The sequence below is a fragment of the Erinaceus europaeus genome, chromosome 10, assembly GCF_950295315.1.
Source record: "Erinaceus europaeus chromosome 10, mEriEur2.1, whole genome shotgun sequence".
In the NCBI taxonomy this organism is placed as follows: domain Eukaryota; kingdom Metazoa; phylum Chordata; class Mammalia; order Eulipotyphla; family Erinaceidae; genus Erinaceus; species Erinaceus europaeus.
This window is the reverse complement of record NC_080171.1, coordinates 105,106,357-105,128,288: the sequence shown is the minus strand read 5'-3', so window position 1 is coordinate 105,128,288 and position 21,932 is coordinate 105,106,357. Positions and strand designations below refer to the sequence as shown.

The window sequence follows — 21,932 nt, the reverse complement described above, 5'->3', positions numbered from 1 at the left end:
ACAAGCAATGAAGCAGGTCTGCTGGTGTCTGTCTTTCTCTCCCCCTTTCTGTCTTCCCGTCTCCTCTCAATTTCTCTCTGTCCTATCCAATAAAGCAGAAAAGATGATCACAAAGAGCAGTGGATTCCTAGTGCAGGCACTGAGCCCCAGCAACAACTCTAGAGGCAATAAAATTAAATTAAATTAAATTAAATTAAATTAAAAAAACATAAGTGACTATGGGAGGTAGAGGACAGGGAGACAGCATTGTTGTTATAAAGAAAAATTCCATATGTAAGACTCTGAGGTCCCAGGTTCAACCCTTAACATCAACATAAGCAAGAGCTTAAAAAAAACAAAACGGGCCAGGTGGTGGTGCACCTTGTTAATCGCTCACATTACAGTGTGCCGGGTTCAAGCCCCTGGTCCCCACCTGTAGGGGGAAGCTTCATGAGTGCTGATGCAGGGCTACAGGTATCTCTCTGTCTCTCTCCCTATTTCCCCCTCCCCTCTCAATTTTTCTGTCTCTATCAATAACAAATAAATAAAAAGATTAAAAAATAACAACAACAACAAATTAATGACTGGGAGTCCTCAGACTACAAATGGGATTGGAAATTTGCCTGACTCTATACGGGTGTGGCAGTATGTCATGAGAAGCTCATCTCCTTGGAAGAGGCTCCACATCATAACCATTGGGTAGTTGTTCCCGCACTTTGTGGGTTTTCAAATGAAGACACAAGAGGAAGACAAGTAACAGCATTTAACATTTAAAGTAGTTCTGCATCTAGTTTGGGGGGGGGAAGCTGAAGAGCATGCAGGAAGATAAAGGTCAAAGACGAGGCCAGGAGTTCGGCTGCACAATCCCTCTGCCCACCACTAACCTGGAAGATGCTCTCCTTTGAGATGGGGCCTTCCCAGGTCAGCCTTGGAGAAGAAGTTCATCCTGACCTCCCTGACTGACAGGGCCACAGTACAAGGAGGTGGGTGGCATTCCCTGATAATAAGCACAGACTTCCTGCTCTCAAAGGTCTCAGAGAGACATTGGTATCCACAAAAGCAATTACTCATGTCTGGAATATAAGGCAAGGGCTATGAAGCAGCTACTGTCACCCTTTCTGCAGGAAATACATGGGTCATTCTTTATATTCCCAAGGCAGCACTGAGGAGTGGGAGTGACCCCTGAGCCTACAGTTTAAAATCTGCCTTGTATTTTCGGTTTCTCTTATCATGTGGGAACTTGAGAAGAGGGAAAGAAGTGATCTGCCAGAAGCAGGAGCATCTAGGTCAAGGGTCTTGGGACTAAGGTTAGAAAGAATTGGCTAACCTTAAAAAAAAAAAAGGAGGGGGCATATTTAATAAAAAAATAATGAAGGTAAGATTTGAATCTGCGGTCTTTGCTGAAGCAGGACCCAGTTTTTAAACGGGGGAGTATTCCATGTGAGTTGGGGCTGGGAGACTGAGGCCTTCTGGGAACTCCGTTCTGTGCCGAGGAAGGCTTCAGGGGTGGGTGTAGTTGCCCATCCGCAGTGTCCCCTGGCGCACAGCACACTCTTCCCGCTGGGCTTTGAAGGCCCTCTGGCGGTCGGCCTCGGTGGGGAATGTATCCAGGTGGGCAGCCACCTGTGGACAGAGGGAAGAGACATCAGCAGACATGAATGCACCAGGGCTGCAGAAAAATAGCACAAGGGATGCTGGAGGAGGTGCTGTGGGCCCCTTGGGGTGATGAGGGGTGATGAGCCAGAGGACAGAGGCAGTGTGGGGGAGAGGTCAGTGCTGGGGCAGATATGCATATATAACCCGACAGTGATGGAGCCACCAAGCGGTGGCACCTAGAAGTGAGCATCATCCTTCACAGCCTGACTTCCCACCATTAACACCCCCCAACCCAGGGACTGAGGGTGGTACACCCAGTAGATAACACATGTTATAATACACATGGATCTGGGTTCAAGTCCCCTGTCCCCACCTGCAGGGGGAAAGCTTCACAGCAGTGAAACAGTGCTGCAGGTGTCTCTTCCTTTCTCATTCTCTATCTCCTCCTTCCCTCTTGATTTCTGCCTCTATCTAATAAATAAACAAACAAATAAAATATTTAAAAATCAAAACCCACTGCCACTGTCAAGGGGGGGATGTCTTTGCACCGTGAGGGCCCTTTCTCAGGAGGATGATTCAGTACTCCTGCTGGGGGCAGTCATGGAGGGGGGAGGAGGAAGGACTTAGGGGGTAACACTCATTAGTGCTATAGTGGGGTACCCTTGCCCTTCTGGAGGAAACACCCAAGGGAGACAGCTCCAAGGACTGGGATCCACCCCAGTGAAAATGTACAACCAACATTTCAGCCCACCCTTCCTGTTCCAAAGCAGTGGTGGGTGAGAATCCTTTGTGTCTCCTGTGTCTGTTACATTCCCTCCAAGTGGGAGGGAAGTACCCTGAAATGACATTTCTCCTTCAGGGTGACCTAAGGGAGGCAGCAGATAAAAAGGGCTCAGGCTCATTTGTTTATTTATGAATTGATTCATCTGTTCACCATTCATTCATGCAACACATATTTATTAAGCACCACTGCACACCAGGCACTGAGGATACAGCTGTAAGCAAAAGGGGTTTCACTGAGCTTTTAATTTAGAGAGGGAGTGACATCTATGATAAACTGAAGCTATTCCATTATAATTGACAAGAGTCGAGGAGAGGAGGTGGGTACCATGACAGCAAATAGCATGAGCTCTACCCTTCCATAGTGGGAGGGTTTGTGGAGGAGAGGCCCTTCAGGGGAGGTTGCAAACAATCAGGAAAGTAAAAGCTCACATTCACAAGATGTTGTGACTGAGGTCAGCAGGGCAGACTCCTTTTAGGCTTATGGGACTTTGGGTTCCAAGGCTTTGCCCTATCTTCAAGATAAAGCAGGATGCAGGTCTTGTGATAGTCATGGGCTCTTGTCAAGTATCAGGCCCAAGTTGGTCACTCTGGAGATAAGCTTAGCCCATGGGCTGCAGGCAGCCTGATGTGACTGATGAAAGGTGAGGGGGAAAGAAAAGTAGGGAAAGGATGTAATATTGAGGGAAAGAGAAGGATGACAAGGAGGAATGTCCAGAAGTGTCTCTGCTCAGTGCCCTGAACTCTGGTCCTCATCAGAAAGCACAAGTGAGAGAGTTCTCCCCACCTCACCCTGCAGGGCAAAGTCATGACACTCAACCTGAACTCCAGGCTTCCTGAAAGAGTCGGGGCCACTGCTTAAGATCTGCGAGGCCTATACCATCAGTTGCCTGATCTCAGGTCCCAGGGCCCATGATCACCATCAAAGAAGACTAAGCACACAGGGTTTGGTCTGGGGTGGACCTCACAGAGAATCAGAGAATTAACTGGCAACAGAGAGGGCCAGTGAAATAGCTCACCTGGATAGTGCAGTGCTTTGTCGTGTGCAGAACCCAGGTTTGAGCCTCATCTTCACTGCATTGAGGGAAGGTTCAGTGCTGTGGTCTCTCTCTCCCTCTCTCTTATATATGTATATATATATATATATGAGAGAGGGAGAGAGAGAGAGAGAGAGAGAGAAAGAGAGAGAGAGAGGGGAATATATATATATATATATATATATATATATACTAAATAAATAAACAGTAGCAGAAAAATTCTCTTACCAGCCCCATCCCCCCTGCCCCCCCCCACAGTCTCTGAGTACTAATGCTATCTGGAAAAGGCAGGAAAGCTTCTCCCCTAGAGTCCCGGGTGATGCAAAGCCCTTCTGATACCCAAATTTAGATTTCTAGTTCCCATACCTATTACAGAATACATTTTATTACTTAACTCACCAAGGCTGTGGTAATTTGTTTGAAATGAATACAACCCTCAAGTTGTTCCCTGGACAGATCATGTCCCATGTGAGTCTTCAGAGAGAAAATGATGGATCAGTAAAATAGCTCGCTTATGGGGAGGCGGAGTGTAGTGCTGCAGCTGGTTGAGCACACATTACCAAGTGCAAGGGCCAGGGTTCAAGTCCCCACTCCCCACCTGCAAGGGAGATGCTTCATGAGAGGAGATGCAGGTTTACACGTTTTATCTTTCTCTGTCTCCCCCCACCCGCCAATTTCTCTCTGTCCTATCAGAATAAATAAAGTTAGAAATTCCTTTAAAAAACGGAGGGCCAGGTGATGGTGTACCTGGTTAAGAGCACACATTACAGTGCACAAGGACCCAGGTTCAAGCCCCTAGTCCCCACCTGTAGGGGAAACCTTCATGAGTGGTGAAGCAGGGCCGCAGGTGTCTCTCTGTCTCTCTCCCTCTCTATCTCCCCATTCCCTCTCAATTTTGCTCCCTCTATCCAATAATAAATAAATAAATAAATATTTTAAAAAATGGTTCACTTGGGGAAACAGGCATTAGCGCAGCGGGTTAAGCGCACGTGGCAGAAAGCGCAAGGACCGGCATAAGGATCCCAGTTCGAGCCCCTGACTCCCCACCTGCAGGGGAGTCACTTCACAGGCGGTGAAGCAGGTCTGCAGGTGTCTATCTTTCTCTCCCCCTCTCTGTCTTCCCCTCCTCTCTCCATTTCTCTCTGTCCTATCCAACAACAACGACAATAATAACTACAACAATAAAACAACAAGGGCAACAAAAGGGGATAAGTAAATAAACATTTAAAAAATGGTTCACCTGGATAGTACACTGGTTTGTCATGTGCACCACCCAGCTTCTAGCCTGGCCCCACTGCACTGAAGCAAACTTTATGCTGTGGTTTCTTTCCCTTTCTTTCTCTTTCTCTTTGTCTCACCTTATATGAAAAAAAAAAATCAGCCCTGGAAATGGCTAAGGGGGTTGGGGAGCAAAAAGCAAATTGCACCTATCCTTATAACCTTGAAGTCCCTCCAATCTCCAAACAGACTACTGAAGCCCACGGAGAGGGGAGCTCTCAGAATGTCAAAAAGTAGGGCACCGCTCTGCAAGATTCATCTTCAAGGCCACTGCTGGGCTTGCCAACCACACTGCTCATGCTCATGGCAGAGCTATAAAGACAGACTTGCTATTTGCCAGGTGATACCTTTACTTTACAAAAGCCTCAGAATGTCCAGATGTCTCTACTTTACAGATGGGTAAAAGGAGTTAAGAAAGGTTGTCACTGGTCCCAGCTCATATAGACAGAACCCAGAGCTGTGGGATTCTGCTCCTTGCTGACTTAACAGACGCTTGTGAAATGAGTTGAGTAAGAGTGGCTGCTGGGAAGCACTGGCTCCTACCCCACGCGCGTGATCTCCCCTCCTAAAACAGAAGTGCCACCAGAGAAGAGGATCCTAATGAAGTCAGGCCTCCAGCTACATGTGGTCACGACCCTGTGGACCCCTGGAGTCAAAGGCTGAAGGGCTATGGAACAAGGAATTCCTTCAGAGATGCTTCTAAATTAAGCTATCTGTGGTCTGTCTCTGCCTGGAGCTAAGAAACTGTAACGGCTTTGGCAGGAGACAGCTTTGCTGAATGGAGCTGAGCTGCTCTGAGGTCAGTGCAGGTAAATAAGAGGCAAGTGCCAGGGTCACCTGCGGTGCTGGGAGCAGATGAGTGGGGGCGGCTCTACCTGGTTGGTGAGGGCACTGGTCCTGACTGGAAGGGGACATCTAAGTAGTGTCGCCCACACAAGGAACAGATGCCTCCACCCCAGCATACTCCTGGAGAGACACTACTGGGTAAGACAGATTGAGGCATTTGCCCACCTGTAATAGATTCTGCAAGATGGCATGGGAGGCAGTGTCCAAACATATTCTACAGACACACTTGTTTAATGCTAATTTAATGACTGAGGACTGGCAGCTTAGCAGATGGCACAATGGATAAAGTGTTGGACTCACAAGCATGAGGTCTTGGGTTTGATCCATGGCAGCCTATGTACTAGAGTGATGCTCTGGTTCTCTCTCATTCCTGATGTTCTACTCTGGTCTTCTCTTCCTCTTTCTTATCATAAGTAAAAGCTTTTTTTTAAAAAAAGATTTAGGGCCCAGGCAGTAGCACACCCGGTTAAGCACACAAAGTACTAGAGCAAGGACCCACTGCAAGGATCTGGGTTCGAGCCCCCAGTCCCCCACGTGCAGGGGAGAGGACTTCACTAGTGGCAAAGCAGGTGTGCAGGTGTTCCTGTTTCCCTCCCTCTCTGTCTCCCCTCCCTCTCAATTTCTTTGTCCTATTTCCAATAAAATGGGGGGGGGGGAATGGCTGCCAGGGGCAGTGTATTATAGTGCCATCACGGAACCCCAGCTATAATTCTGGAGGGGAAAAAATGATGGCAGAATGGGGGTCAGGTGGTAGCGCAGCGGGTTAAGTGCACGTGGCGTAAAGGACCGGCGTAAAGATCTTGGTTCAAGCCCCCGGCTCCCCACCTGCAGGGGAGTTGCTTCATAAGCAGTGAAGCAGGTCTGTAGGTGTCTATCTTTCTCTCCCACTGTCTGTCTTCCCCATCTCTCTCTATTTCTCTCTGTCCTATCCAACAACAACATCATCATCATCAACCACAATAATTACTACAACAATAGAAAACAAGGGCAAAAAAAGGGAAAATAAATAATAATTTTTTAAAAAAATGATGGAAGAGGAGGACCTAGTGAGGGTTGTATTGTTATGTGGAAAGGCTACACATGTACAAACTACTGTATTTCACTGTGGACTGTAAACCATTAATCCTCCAATAAGGAAATTAAAAAACAAAAACAGAAAAACAAACAAACAAAAAGGTTTAATAGATTAAGAACTGGACAAATCCAATTAACAGCAGAAGGGGACTGAGGCACACAGAATGACCTTTCTTTTTTCATGTTTTAATTAATTAATTTTAAAAATATTTTATTTATTTATTAATGAGAGGGATAGGAAGAGAGAGAAAGAACCAAACATCACTCTGGTACATGTGCTGTCGGGAATTGAACTTAGGACCTCATGCTTGAGAGTTCAACACTTTATCCATTGTGCCACCTCTTGGACCACAATTAATGAATTTTTTATTACCTTAATTTTTCATTAGATAGAGACAGCCAGAAATTGAGAGGAAAGGGGGTAATAGAGAGGGAGAGAGACAGAGAAACACCTGCAGCACTGCTTCACCGCTAGTGAAGCTTTCCCCCTGCAGGTGGGGGCTGTGGGCTCAAACCCAGGTCCTTGCACATTGTAACATGTGCACTCAACCAGGTACGCCACCACCCAGCCCCTGTTTTATTTTTATTAGTGATTTAATATTGATGTACAAGATTATAAAGGGTATAACTGTAATAGGGGTATGATTCCACACAGTTCCCACCACCAGAGTTCTGTGTCCCATCCCTTCCATTGAAAACTTCCATATTGTTTAATCCCTCTGGGAGTATGAACCAAAATTCTTTATGATGTGCAGAAGGTGAGAGTTCTGACTTCTATAACTGTTTCTCCGCTGGACATAGGCGTTGGCAGGTCAATCCATACCCCCAGCAGAATGATCTTTCTAGAATGAGGGACCTAGCTAGGGAAATGATCTAGATGGTAGGAACCTGCCAAAGCTCTGGGGTTGGAAGAATGGGCGTCAGAGGAAAGGAAAGCCTATGAGTGGAGCAGGAGCCAACCTCAGAGCTTGGAAGAGGTCTATATACAGCACTGCTCCTAGAAATTGTCATTTCCTCCTCAGAGACTACTCTTTGCTTCTGTAGTCAGACTAGAATGGACAATTCCCACACAACCAGGTTGAGAGGGGAAGAACTTGGAACTCATTGGATGAAACTATTTCACAGTACAAATGGGAAAGATTCATAGGTAGAAGTTATTCTCCCAGGATTTAAGTGATCCTGCAGGTCCTCTCCTTTTGCCCCTTGGATTCCATTTCCCAGTTTTGAAAAAGCATCTCTGCCTTTCTGACCCACTTACAATGAGCCAGCTTTCCCTTTAATTGATACCCTTGCGTACACCTCTGGCATTTCATCCATTCTCCTCTTGACTTCATTACCTCCTCCTTTGTTGTCTCCTTTACTAAAATCTAGGGGTTGTTTGTTTAGTTAATTCTTTTTTTAAAAAAGATTTTATTTATTTATTTTTTAAGTTTTTTTTTATTTCCCCTTTTGTTGCCCATGTTATTTTTTATTGTTGTAGTTACTATTGTTGTTGTTATTGATGTCGTTGTTGTTGGATAGGACAGAGAGAAATGGAGAGAGGAGGGGAAGACAGAGAGGGAGAGAGAAAGATAGATACCTGCAGACCTGCTTCACCACCTGTGAAGTGACTCCCCTGCAGGTGGGGAGCCGGGGGCTCAAACCGGGATCCTCATGCCGGTCCTTGTGCTTTGCGCCACGTGCGCTTAACCCGCTGCGCTACTGCCCGACTCCCTATTTTATTTATTTATTAATGAGAAAGACAGAAGGAGAGAGAAAGAACCAGACATCACTCTGGCACAGGTGCTGCTGGGGATCGGACTGAGAACCTCCTGCTTGAGAGTCCAAAGCTTTATCACTGTGCCACCTCCTAGACCACTGTTAATATTTTTTAGCCTTTCTTTACTCACTCCAATATTAACATTTAAAATGACATTAACAATTGTGTTTCCTTCTCAATCTCCTTCTTCCTCATCCCATAAATTTTGAGTATATTTGTTTTTGTTCAGTTCATTTCTCTTAATTCTTATCAAATTTCTGCCTATGTTTCTTGTTACATCTTTAAGTGCTTTGCAAAATTTTCTTTTAAATTTCCAGGCACGTTTCTTAGTTATGTTTGTGACTGTTTCTGATTTATTTTGTGTCCAAGTAATCTGCATGAGTCAGAGCATCCAGTGTTTATTGAGTTTCTACTCCTTGTGCTTACTTGAAAAGTCTGATCTAGTTTCACCAGAAAAATCCCTATATTCATGGAACAGTTGCTGTTATAGAGAAATCATTCACATGATCTGGGCTAGGGAATGAGCTGTGGCCCTTGTGCTTTCATCTATTTATTCATTACTTCACTCCACGAATATTTATTGAACAGCCACTATATGCCAGATTGTGCTAGGCACCAGGATACAGCGTGAATTTAGAAAGCCCCTCCTTTCCTGGAAGCAGAAAAGCAGTCACAAAAATACAGTCACATAACTAATAATTTAATTAGAGTTATGCTAAGCATTCAGAGAAGAACCAGATTCTGTAAAAGTTATAGTACAGAGAAACAAACTTATATTTGGGGGTCAGAGAAGGTGTCCTTTGGAAATAATAGAGAGACTCAGCTAATGAGGCAGAGAGAGATGGTGATAAGAAAGCAGAGTTGGGGTTCCAGAGCAGTATTGGGGTTCCACAACAATATGAAAAGGAACAGGAGAGAAGAAGAATGATTCACAAAGGGAGAATCTGAAGGTCAATAAATACAGGAGAAAATGCTCTCCCTAATTTATAATCAGATTAGCTTTTATTTTTTTTTGCCTCCAGGGTTATCACTGGGGCTCAGTGCCTACACTATGAATCCACTGCTCCTGGAGGCTATTTTTTCCCCTTCTGTTGCCCTTGTTGTTTACTGTTGTTGTTGTTACTGTTATTGTTGTAATTGCTGTCATTGTTGTTGGACAGGACAGAGAGAAATCGAGAGAGGAGGGGAAGATAGAGAGGGGAGAGAAAGACAGACCTGCTTCACCACTTGTGAAGCAACCCCCCTGCAGGTGGGGAGCCGGGGGCTCGAACCAGGACCCTTATGCTGGTCCTTGTACTTTACACCATGTGCGCTTAACCCACTGTGCTACCACCTGCCCCCCACCTGAATAGCATTTTTTAAAATCTTGCTTGAATACTTTATTTAAAAATTATGTATTTATTAATGGATTGAGACAAAGAGGAATTGAGTAGAGAGGGGGAGACAGAGAGGAAAAGAGACAGAGACACACCTGCAGCCCTACTTCACCACTCATGGAGCTTTCCCCCTGCAGGTGGGGACCAGGGGGGTTGAACGTGGGTCCTTGTGCACTGTAATTCGTGTGCTTAACCAGGTGCACCACCACCTGGCTCCCCAGAATAGCACTTGAAAGAAAGAAAATTACCATCTGATTGGTAGTGATGGTAACAAGTCTGGGATCAGAAATGGGAACTTCCATATTTGAGTGTTGAAAGTGTCAATCGGTGCAGTCACTTTGAGGAGATTGGGGCATTGGTTAGAAGGGCTGGACATGTACTCACTCTCTGAACTCATCTGTTGATCTGAATCTACTGAATGAACTTTGAAAAAATGTCCAGTTAAGGGTCTAGAAAGTGAGCTGACTGGGTAGGGCACAAGCCTTACTGGGCACCTGGCTCAGGTTCAAGGCCTGGCACTACATATTATGGCACTGTAATAGCATGTGTTATGGCACAGGACAAAGCGCTGGTAGTGTGGTATTTCTCCCTGTCTCTGAATGAAAAAGTGGCCTGAAGTGGTGAAAGTGCACATGCATGAGGCCGTGGATCTGAAGGAAAATGTAAGCAAAGGAATAAATTTCCTAAGGGAATTTGTACAGGAATCTCCACTGTAACACGATAACATATTCTGGGAACAGCTGTATGCCCATCCGTCCAGAGAGGCACTGTCTAATATGGGAGCCATTGCCCAGATGTGGCTATTTAAGTCCCAGATTAAGTATATCAATAATTCATAATACAAAAATATAAGAAAATAAGCTTATTCCTTTGTTGCACTAACCACATCCTAAATGCTTGATAACCCTTAAGTGGCCAGTGGCTCTGTCTGGGACAGGGTAAGTAGATAGATCATTTCCATTATCATGAAAAGTCTCTTTTTTATATTTTATTAATATTTTTATTATATTTATTTATTTTCTCTTTTTAAAAATTTCTTTTAAATATTTTATTTATTTATTAATGTGAAAGATAGGAGGAGAGAGAGAAAGAACCAGACATCACTCTGGTACATGCGCTGTCGGGGATTAAACTCAGGACCTCATGATTGAGAGTCCGATACTTTATCCACTGCACCACCTCCCAGACCACTATTTTCTTATTTATTTATTTATTTATTTATTCCCTTTTGTTACCCTTGTTGTTTTATTGTTTTAGTAATTGTTTTTCATGTCATCATTGTTGGATAGGACAGAGAGAAATGGAGAGAGGAGGGGAAGACAGAGAGGGGGAGAGAAAGACAGATACCTGCAGACCTGCATCACCATTTGTGAAGTGACTCCCCTGCAGGTGGGGAGCCAGGGGCTCAGACCAGGATCCTTATGCTGGTCCTTGCACTTCGCGCCACCTGCACTTAACCCACTGCGCTACCGCCGACTATTTTCTCTTTTGTTGCCCTTGTTTTACTATTGTAGTTATTATTGTTGTTGTTATTTATGTCGTTGTTGTTGGATAGGACAGAGAGAAATGGAGAGAGGAGGGGAAGACAGAGAGGAGAAGAGAAAGACAGACACCTGCAGACCTGCTTCACTGCCTGTGAAGTGACTCCCCTGCAGGTGGGGAGCCAGGGGTTTGAGCCGGGGGCTTGGACTGGGATCTTTATAACCAGTCCTTGCACTTCGTGCCACATGCGCTTAACCCACTGCGCTACCCATATTTTATTAATTTTTATTTATTGGATAGACACAGAAAGAAATCAAAAGGGAAGGGAAAGATAGATAGATAGACTGAGAGAGAAAGATACCTGCAGCACAGCTTCACCACTCCCGAAGCATCCCCCCTGCAGGTGAAGACTTGGGGCTTGAACCCAGGTCCTTGTGCATTATAACATGTGCACTCAACCTGGCCTGATTATGGAACGTTCTATTGGGCAGCACTCCCTTAGATTCATCTGAATCAACACCTAGAAGTCTCAAAACACAACACTGTGTGAAAAAAAAACTTTCACATAGTTTCACATAAGGAATGGAACATAAGAGGGAGTCGGGCGGTAGCGCAGTGGGTTAAGCGCATGTGGCGCAAGGCGCAAGGACCAGTAAAAGGATCCTGGTTTGAGCCCCTGGCTCCCCACTTGCAGGGGAGTCGCTTCACAAGTGGTGAAGCAAGTCTGCAGGTGTCTATCTTTCTCTCCCCCTCTCTGTCTTCCCCTCCTCTCTCCATTTCTGTCTATTCAACAATGATGACATCAAAAACAACAATAACTACAACAATAAAACAACGAGGCAACAAAAGGAAATAAATAAATAGATAAAAATAAAAAAAAAAAGAATGGAACATACGAATACCACCATTAAGGGAGTTGGGCGGTGGTGCAGAGGGTTAAGCACACGTGGTGCAAAGCGCAAGGACCGGCGTAAGAATCCTGGTTCGAGCCCCCGGCTACCCACCTGCAGTAGAGCAGTAGCTTCACAGGCAGTGAAGCAGGCTCTGCAGGTGTCTATCTTTTTCTCCCCCCTGTCTTCCCCTCCTCTCTCCATTTCTCTCTGTCCTATCTAACAACGATGACATCAATAACAACAACAATAATAACTACAACAACAATAAAAAAAGGGGGCAACAAAAGGGGGAAAAAAGAATGCCACCATTTGTATACAAATATTTAAATATGCAAACTGGATCCCCTGGCTTTCTCAGACCTATGTGTGAATCCAATTAAGTAGAAAGGCATGGAAGGAGAGAGGCAGCCCAGAAGGCATGCTTGGCATCAACTCTGGGAAGAAGGGGAATGAGAATAGAGAGGAAAGCAGAGGGGCTTCCAGTTTACACAGAGATTACAGTCTTTTCCTCTTTGTAAATTGAAAACATAGGTGGGGGAGAGTTTCACACTGCATTTGAGAGAAATAGCTCCAAGGCATGGGATGGGCTAGTCCAGGGGTTTCCCACTCCACATTCACAATCTAGGAAGAATTGCTTTGTTTTGCAAGATTTATGTGTGAATAAAGAGTTCTCTGCCAAATGGAAGTTTAACAGCCAGTGGTTGGTAGCTTTGGTTTGTGTTCCTTTTCTCCATTTCTCCTCCCTGCAAGGCTGATCCTGCTTTGTGAGATTTAAATTAATCTCAGTGCCTAAGAAAACACTCAAGACCCAGGGAGGTGAGACACTAGTTGTTTCGTCTGAGTTGGTGACCCTGGAGCTGCTTTGGTCTGCATATTAAGAGGGAGGTACCTTTTGGCTTTCTTTTCTTTCCTTGGCCTTTCCTCTTTTCCTTCCATCTGAGGCCTCTGGCCTCTGGGGAAAGATGAGGTGGCCACATCATGGAACTCTTTACAGCAGGAGGGCCATGAGAATTTCTTTGTGCTTTCTCCCTGGAGTCAGATCTGACTGCTATTTGTAAATCCATGCCCAGATGTTTGGTAGAGGTTGTGTGGATGAATGTGCACACACTAGCCAGCAAAAATCAGACTACCAGAGAAATCACAGGCTAACATCTTTCTTAAATGTCTGTTGGAGTCCAGGTCTCCAACTTGGTCCTGCTAAAAGGAGCAGCTGGCCCCCAAGTTCCCTCCAGTAGTCCCTCAACTGAACATCAAGCCTTTCAATGCCAAGACTGTGGGCCACGAAGGCAATTGGGTAGGATCTGGGGTGGAGGGAAGCATTTAGAGGGGTTGGGGAGATAACATAGTGGTAACTATGATAACTCTCATGCCTGAGGTTTTGAACTGCCAGGTTCAATCAACAGCACCACCATAAGCCAGAAAGAAGTAGAGCTCTTGGTCTCTATCTTAAATAAACAAACAAATAAAAAATAAATAAGGGGAAAGGAAGCTAGATTTAAAAAATTTGCCAAGGACCTAAAAAGAAATGACAACTATAGAGGTGACAGGTTTCCCCCCCCCCCCAAGAGACAACTGCTCAAGTGACTGGAAAGAGATTTTGCTTTAAAAGATTGAGGGGCTGTCTCCTCTAATGAGAAGCACTTGAAAATTATGGATCAGTCCCAGGTCAGTAATTTCTGTCAAGTTCAGGGCATCTAGAGGTCAGAGGCCCCAGCAGAACACAGATCCACACAAAATGTCACTGGCAACAGACTGAGTACTAAGCTTTGATATAGCAGGGTCAGAGTTTAATTAATGAGAGTAACCATCTCTTCTGAGACATCTGGTCCCCTAAATTGTCATTCTGCTACCAGGTCTAATTTATCTGTGGTCCAAAAATAGAGGGAGCAAGGACACAGAGCCTGGCCCTCCTTGCTGGTGCACAATGCCCTTTCAAAGAACAGTCAAACTCAGGCTGAGTAGACAAACTTAACTCCCTACATGGTCTAATGTAGGGCTTTAGGTAACCATGGAAGGGGGAGGGCAATGCTTACCTGAGGTAAAGCGTAAAGGGAATCACCTTGATTGACTAGAGAGAAGGCAAGGGCAGGAAGGTCAAGGCCTGGCCCAAGGAGATCCAGCTACTGGGTGACAAAGTCAGTACTGGGACTCAAGTCTGTGCCTACTAAATGTAGGGGTCTTCTAGTCAATTGGGGAGTCAGTCGGTGGTGCCCTGGGTTAAGCGCATATAGTGAAAACTGCAAGGATAGCGCGAGGACCCGGGTTCAAGCCCCCGGCTCCCCACCTGTAGGGGGGTTGCTTCACAAGCAGTGAAACAGATCTGCGAGTGTCTATCTTTCTCTCCCCTTCTCAATCTTCCCCTCCTCTCTCCATTTCTCTCTGTCCTATCCAACAACAATAACAATGGGAGGGAAATGATGGCTGCCAGGAGCAAAGAAATTCATAGTACAACCCCAGTGATAACCCTGGAGGAAAAAGAAGTCAATTATGGCTCAAAGGTGAGAATTGATTTACTATTTCCTGGAGTCATGTCAATATCTCTGGATTGCTCTCTAGGATCAGCTCAGACTGGTTAGCATTAGATTAGAAGCAAATTCAACAGTGACTCTCCTTGCTTGATGGAAAAATAAGGTAACACCAAGGTGGGTGTTTACCTGAAATTCATGAAAATCTCCAAGTCAACACCTGGCCCTGTTTCTATAACTTTTAAATTTAATTGGTATTAGTGAAGAAGAGCCATCAAGGACAACTGGACTGAGGTGGGGTGGGGACATATAGGCCCTACCTGTTCTCTGCAGCCACTTCCAGATATCATGCTGTTCCAGGATCTAAACACAGAGTCAGTGTGATGAACACTCTCCTGACTCAAGTGGACTGTTTACCCCTCCCCCAGTAGCCTATCATTTATAAAAAGATTTATTTTATGATGTATTAATGAAAGAAAGAGAGAGAGCATCACTCTGGCACTTTTTTTGTTTTGTTTTCTAAATCCTTTTTTTAAATTTATTTTTGGATAGAGACAGAAATTGAGAGGGGAGGGAGAGGGAAAGAGACAGAGAGACACCTGCAGCCCTGCTTCACCACTTCTGAAGCGTTCCTCCTGCAGGTGGGGACCAGGGGCTTGAACCCTGATCCTTACACACTGTAGTGTGTGCACTTAACTGGTGCACCACCACCTGGCCTCTACTCTGGCACTTTCAATGTTGGGAATCAAACTCGGGACCTCGAGCTTCAAAGTCCAACACCTTAGCCACTGTACCTCCTCCCAGACCACAAGACCACAAGCCTATCTTGTTTTAAAGACTTTTATGAGATACTATTCATATACCACAGACTTCTAACGTTTAAAATGCATAGGGCCAGCAAAATAACCCAGTTGGATAGTGAGTCCAATTTACCATGCACAGGACTCAACTTTGAACCCTGCTTCCACTGAGTTGGAGGCAGCTTTGGTACTGTGGTGTCTTCTTCTCCTCCCCCTTCTGTATCTGAAAAACTCATCCTGGAGTGATGTGTCAGCGAGTTGGTGTAGCTATCTCCACTGTCTAAATTTAGAATATTTTCACCACTCCAAAAAGTAAAACTTGATGCCCCACTAGCAGTCACTGCCATTTCTATTCACTTTAGCCCCAGCAACCACAGAAACACTTCTGTCTCTATGAATTTGTCTATTCTAGACTTTTCTTTGCCTCTAGTGATTGGGGCTCAGTGTCACTTCTGATGGCCATTTTTTCCTTTTTAAATTTTTTTCACATTTTTACTCCATAGGACAGAGAGAAATTGAGAGTGGAGGGGAGATAGAGAGAGAAAGACATCTGCACAATTGTATCACTACTTGTGAAGTGTTCCTGCTGCAGGTGGGGCTTGGACCTGGGTCCTTGCCTATAGTACTATGTGTTGCCTGGCCTCTGGACTTTGCATATAAATAGAATTATACAATGTGTGGACTTTCATGCCTGGCTCATTTCACTTAATGTCTCTGAGGCTCATTCATGATATGACATGAACTAGAACTTCATTCCTTTTCATTGCTGGATGATATTTTATTGTATGGGTTGACATTTTTGTTTATGCACTAACAGCTGATGGACAACTTGAATTGTTTTCACTTTGGGGCTATTTTGAATAATGATTCTAGGAACAACAGGTTTTTATCTCAGTGTATGTTTTCTCTTTTCCTTTTCTTTCTTTCTTTCTTTCTTCCTTCCTTCCTTCCTTTCTCTGTCTCTTTCTTTCTTTCTTTCTTTCTTTCTTTCTTTCTTTCTTTCTTTCTTTCTTTCGCCTCCAGGATTATTACTGGGGCTCGGTGCCTGCACTGTGAATCCACTGCTCCTGGTGGCCATCTTTTTGCCATTGTTGTTGTTGCTATTATTGTTGTTTTATAGGACACAGAGAAATTGAGAGAGGAAGGGGAGACAGAGCAGGGGAGAGAAAGATAGGCACCTGCAGACCTGCTTCACCACTTGCAAAGCAATTCCCCTACAGGTGGGGAGCCGGGGCTTGAACTGGGATCCTTGCAGGGGTGTTTGCGTTTTGTACTATATGTGCTTAACCTAGTGTGCCCAGCCCGCTTGGATATATGTTTTCAGTCTTTTTGGATATATACTTAAGAGTAGATTGCTGGGTCATTTAGGAACTCTATGGTTAGCCTTTGAGAAAACTGCCAGAGCATTTTCCAAAGTGACTAGCATTTTCCCTTTTTACTAGCAATGTGTGTTTCAACTTTTCTGCCTCCTTGCAGTTCACTGCGTAGGTTACCTGCCTTACCATGTGAAGGCAGCTGGGTTTGAGCCCTGTTCCCATATGGGACACCATGAATGGAACTCCACAGGAAGTAGAGTAGTGTTGTACTCCACTACTACAAGTGCAGCACATGTTACTGCCTTCTTAAAAATAGAGCCATCTCATTACTGAGTACAATGTGGTATTTCATTGTGATTTCAACTTGTATTCCTTGAATGACTGATGATGCTAAATAGCTTTTCACAGACTTACTGGTAATCTGTATATCTTCTTCTCTTCTCTCTTTCTATTTTTTCTTCCTTTCTATACAGTTTTTTTGGGCAGAAGGTAGATAGCATAATGGTTATGCAAACAGACTCTCATGCCTTAGGCTACAAAGTCCCAGGTTCAATCCCCCACACCACCATAAGCCAGAGCTGAACAGTGCTCTGGTAAAAAAATAATAATAATTAAAAAAAATTTGTTTGGTGCCAGGGTCTCATGTATGTGCAATACCATGACCCTGAGACTGACTTTTAAATTATTATTATTCTTTTAATTTCTTGTAGAGAGAGGAGAATATTATTATTCTTTTGATTTCTTGTAGGAAGAGGAGGAGAAATAGGAGAGATACTGTAACACTACTTCACTTTCTGTGGAGTTTCATCCATGGTGTCCCATACTGGAGCAGGGCTCAAACCTAGCCCCCTTCACATGGTAAGACAGGTAACGCTACACAGTGAACTGGTCCTTGATTTGTAAAATTTCTTTGGAGAATATCTATTTCTATCCTTTGTTCACTTTAAATTGTCTTTTTTTTTTTAAATCTCTTTTCATGGCTGAGCTGCATGAGTAATGTATTTGCAAATATTGCTTCCCAGTTCATATATTTTCACTATTTTCTTTCTTTTAAGATTTCATTTTTGTTTTTATGAGTGAGCAAAAGAAAGAGAGAGTAATCAGGCACTGCTTATCTCTGGTATATGTGGTTCCAGGGATCAAATCAGGACCTGATGTGTGCAAGCTCTGTGCTCTATCACTCAGAGAGCTCTGATCCTCACTTTGTTTTTACTATTTATTTATTTATTCATTTATTTATTATTGGATAGAGACAGAGAGAAATTAAGAATTAAGGGGGGAGATGGAGAGGGACCAAGAGAGACACTTATAGCCCTGCTTTCCCACCCATGAAGTTTTCCTCCTGCAGGTGGGGATCAGGGTTTGGACTTGAGTCATTATGCGCTGTAATATATGCGCTTAATCAGGTGCACACCACCTGCCCCCCACCTCCACTTTATTTATTTATTTATTTTATTTTTTTATTTTTTTCCCCTCCAGGGTTATTGCTGGGCTCGGCGCCTGCACCATGAATCCTCCGCTCCTGGAGGCCATTTTTCCCCCTTTTTGTTGCCGCCTCGTTGCGGTTATTATTGCCATTGTTGACGTTGCTTTGTTGTTGGATAGGACAGAGAGAAATGGAGAGAGGAGGGGAAGACAGAGAGGGGGAGAGAAAGATAGACACCTGCAGACCTGCTTCACCGCCCGTGAAGCGACTCCCCTGCAGGTGGGGAGCCGGGGGCTCGAACCGGGATCCTTACGCCGGTCCCTGCGCTTTGCGCCACGTGCGCTTAACCCACTGCGCCTCCACTTTATTTTTTAAAGCTTTTTATTTTATTTTATTGATAGGACACCATAAAGTTGAGAGGTAAGGGTAAGCTAGAAGGGGGGGGGGGGAGAAAGACACCTGCAATACTGTTTTATCATTCATGAAGCTTCCCTCCCACACACACACCTACAGGTCAGGACCATGGGTTTGAATCTGAGCCCTTGTGCACAGTAGCATGTGCACTCAACCCAGTGTGCCACCACCTGCCCCCTTGCCCTCATTTTCTTTTTTTTTTTTCTCTTTATACAAAGAGGCCCTCACTTTCTTGATAGTATTGTTTGAAATACAAAAGGTTATTTTTTTTTTTTGCCTCCAGGGTTATCCCTGGAGCTCGAACCCACTGCTCCTAGAGGCTATTTTTTTCCCTTTCATTGCCCTTGTTGTTTAAAAAGGTTAATTTTTGTGAACTCCAATTTAGCTATTTTTCCTCGACTAGGTTATATTTTATTTCCTTTTAGATCAGTATCGGCAGCATAGCAAAACAAGAAATGTCAGCATGCTTAGCAATTTACTTAGCTGCCCCTCCAAGGCAGCGTATATTTCTCACATTGGCTCTAATAGACCGGTGGCTGCTGGCTGTGTTCTGATAGAAAATATTCTCAGACTAGATTTAGGTTCATGAAAAAGTAACCAGTGATCAGTTAGGTCTATCCTGTGCATGGGAGCGAGAGGGTCACATTTTTTTTCCTCTGAAAAATCAGAAGTGAGTCTTCTGGGGTAAAAAGGAAGGCACAGGAGAAGGTGCTCCTCTGCCTTACACCCGTTCCCCCCCCCCCCGCCCCCGCCATAAGCTTAGGTTCCTCTCACCAGGGATGGCTGGTGGGCAGGTGAAAGCCTGGGAGCACAGGATTGGGAAAATAGAGATGGGGGAGCCACCAGGTAGCAGGCAAAGGAGTCAGGAGTCAGCATGGAGTCCCTGGAGGTTTGTTACCTACACAGCCACACCAACTTGGCATGGGTGCAAGAGTCAAGAGAGACTCACCGATACTCCATGGTCACATCTGGAGAGATTAATAAGACACACACACACACACACACACACACACACATCAATGACTGGGGAGATAGGGTAATTGTGCAAAAATCCTTCATGCCTGAGGCTCTGGGGTTCAGGCAAACTATAAGGCACAACTAAGCAGTGCTCAGGTCTTTCTGTGTTTCTCTTTCTCTTTTTATTTTTTAATTTTTTAAAAACCAGAACATTGCTTAGCTCTGTTTTTTAATATAATTTATTTATTTATTGGATAGAGACAGAGAGAAATTGAGAAGGGAGGGAGAGGGAGAGAGGGAGAGAGACCGAGAGACACCTGCAGTTCTGCTCCACCACTTGTGAAGCTTTCCTCCTGCATGTGGGGACTATGGATGTAAACTGTGATGTGTGTGCTTAATCAGGTGCACCACCATCTGCCCCCCTTTCCCTCTATCTCTCTTATTAGAATAAAATTAATAAATTACTATTTGAAAGTTAAAAAAAATTAAAACCTGGTCTGGTTTCTAACTCCTTACTTACATGGGATGCAGAACAGAGGGGACAAACTCTGGAGCAGTGACTATGAACAGGGCCTATAAGAATAGTGAGTGTGGGGGTTGGCTAACAGTGCAGTGGGTTAACTGCACATGGCACAAAGTGCAAGGACCCAAGTAAGGATCTCAGTTCAAGTCCCCGGCTCCCCACCTGCAGGAGAGTCACCTCACAAGTGGTGAAGCAGGTCTGCAGGTGTCTGTCTTTCCCTCCCCACTCTGTCTTCCCCTCCTCTCTCCATTTCTCTCTGTCCTATCCAACAACAATGACATCAGTAACAACAATAATAACCACAACAATGATAAAACAATGAGGACAACAAAAGGGAAAAGAAATAAATAAATATTTTTAAAAAAAGAACAGTGAGTGTGGCCCAGGAGGTCCTGAGCGTGGCCCCAATGCTGCCCCGATGCTGGTTCAGATGTGCTACCACCCAGCACACCTGCTCCTGGCTGGACTGTTGTCCTGCAGCTTCTGGAAATGGAGATGCCTCAGGGAGCTCTGGCTGTGTCCTATGCTGCCATCACAGCCCCACCCAGGAGTGGGAAGCCATTGAACCATCCATCATCTGGGCTTTGCAGCTTGGCTTCTCAGCCTAAGGAGGATGCCATGCTGGACGTGGTTGTGCAGGATCCAAATGCAATGTAGAGAGAGAAAAAGACTTTCCTGTTGCCCCATCCTCACCTGGATCCAACACACACACACACACACACACACACACACACACACACACACACACACACACCCCAGGATGTAAATGATAACTGCAGAGCCATCACTTGTGAAGCTTGACAGAAAATAATGAGAAACACTAAATCTTTTATAAGGTCAACACTCGCCTTAGCCGAGCAGCTGTCAAACAAGAAAAGAATTTAGCGCTGGAGCCACGAAACTTCCATCGGCTCATTAAACCCAACAGGGCCCCGGCCTGGCGTGGCGGAGGAGACGCGGGGGCCTTCCGTTTTGTGTCAGTAATTTGCGGCGGAGGAGGCAAGAAGAAACAGCCAACGCCAAAGGGGCCTGGGGGCTGGCTGGGGAATCGTTAGCGCGCCAGGAGCGGCCTCGACTCCTAATTGGAAGCATTGGGCATTATCAACGGAGGATTTGCCTTGGTTCCCTGACAGCTCGTGGGCCCAAAATGATCGCCCACTTGTCAGTGTAAAAGACCATTAAAAACAAACCATTTTGATTTAATTGGAGGCAGTGCACTGTGGGGCCAGGTGAGGAGGCTCGTCAGCCCGATCACCCAAGCTGCCGCCTTGCTCCCTCTGTGATGGTCCAGGATATGGGGTGTCAGTGGCTGTGTGTGTGTGTGTGTGTGTGTGTGGTGGGAGTGGGGGTGGCTGAGGGTGTGTGATGTGTGTGTGGGGTGTGTGTTTTCCAGACTTTTTGCCTTTCAAAAACTGTTTGAGAAAGGAGTGAACGGGAGACAGAAGGAAACTTCACAGTAGCTGCAAGGGCTGTTTTCAATGGGGTTGTCAACAAATACTATAACAAGACAGACTGCCAGGAAGGAATTGGTGGTGGCCCCCTTTTTCTTCTCAGAATACAGATGATGGGACTCTGCTTGGCAGTATGCTTCAGGGGTTCAGCCTGCAAAGGAGCCAGGGAGATTCTCAGTCTGCCCAGCCTACTTGCAAATATGAGGAAAGGGAGGATGGTCATGGTAGTAGGACTTTCTCCTCTTATTTGAAGCTCAAGTGGGAGCTAAGAAGAGGGCTCGGTAGTCTGGGAAGTAGCACAGTGGATGAGGCATTGAACTCTTAAGCATGAGGTCCTGAGTCCAATCCCAGCAACACATGTACCAAAGTGTTGTCTGCTTCTTTCTCTCTCTCCTCCTGTCTTTCCCATTAATAAATAAAAATTTTAAAAGAAGAAGGGAAGTTGGGTGGTAGCACAGCGGCAGTGGGTTAAGCACACGT

At 45.0% G+C, this 21,932-nt stretch overlaps 1 protein-coding gene across 1 annotated transcript in view; it reads right to left on the bottom strand.

Moving 5' to 3' along the window:
- Positions 1 to 727: 727 nt before the first annotated feature.
- CFAP77 (cilia and flagella associated protein 77) overlaps positions 728 to 21,932 on the bottom strand; it is a 186,183-nt gene continuing 164,978 nt past the window's right edge. Inside the window, exon 6 of the mRNA XM_007527879.2 lies at positions 728 to 1,602. Coding sequence (XP_007527941.1) covers positions 1,480 to 1,602 — 123 coding nt within the window. The 3' untranslated portion in view covers positions 728 to 1,479. The remainder of the gene's footprint in view (positions 1,603 to 21,932) is intronic.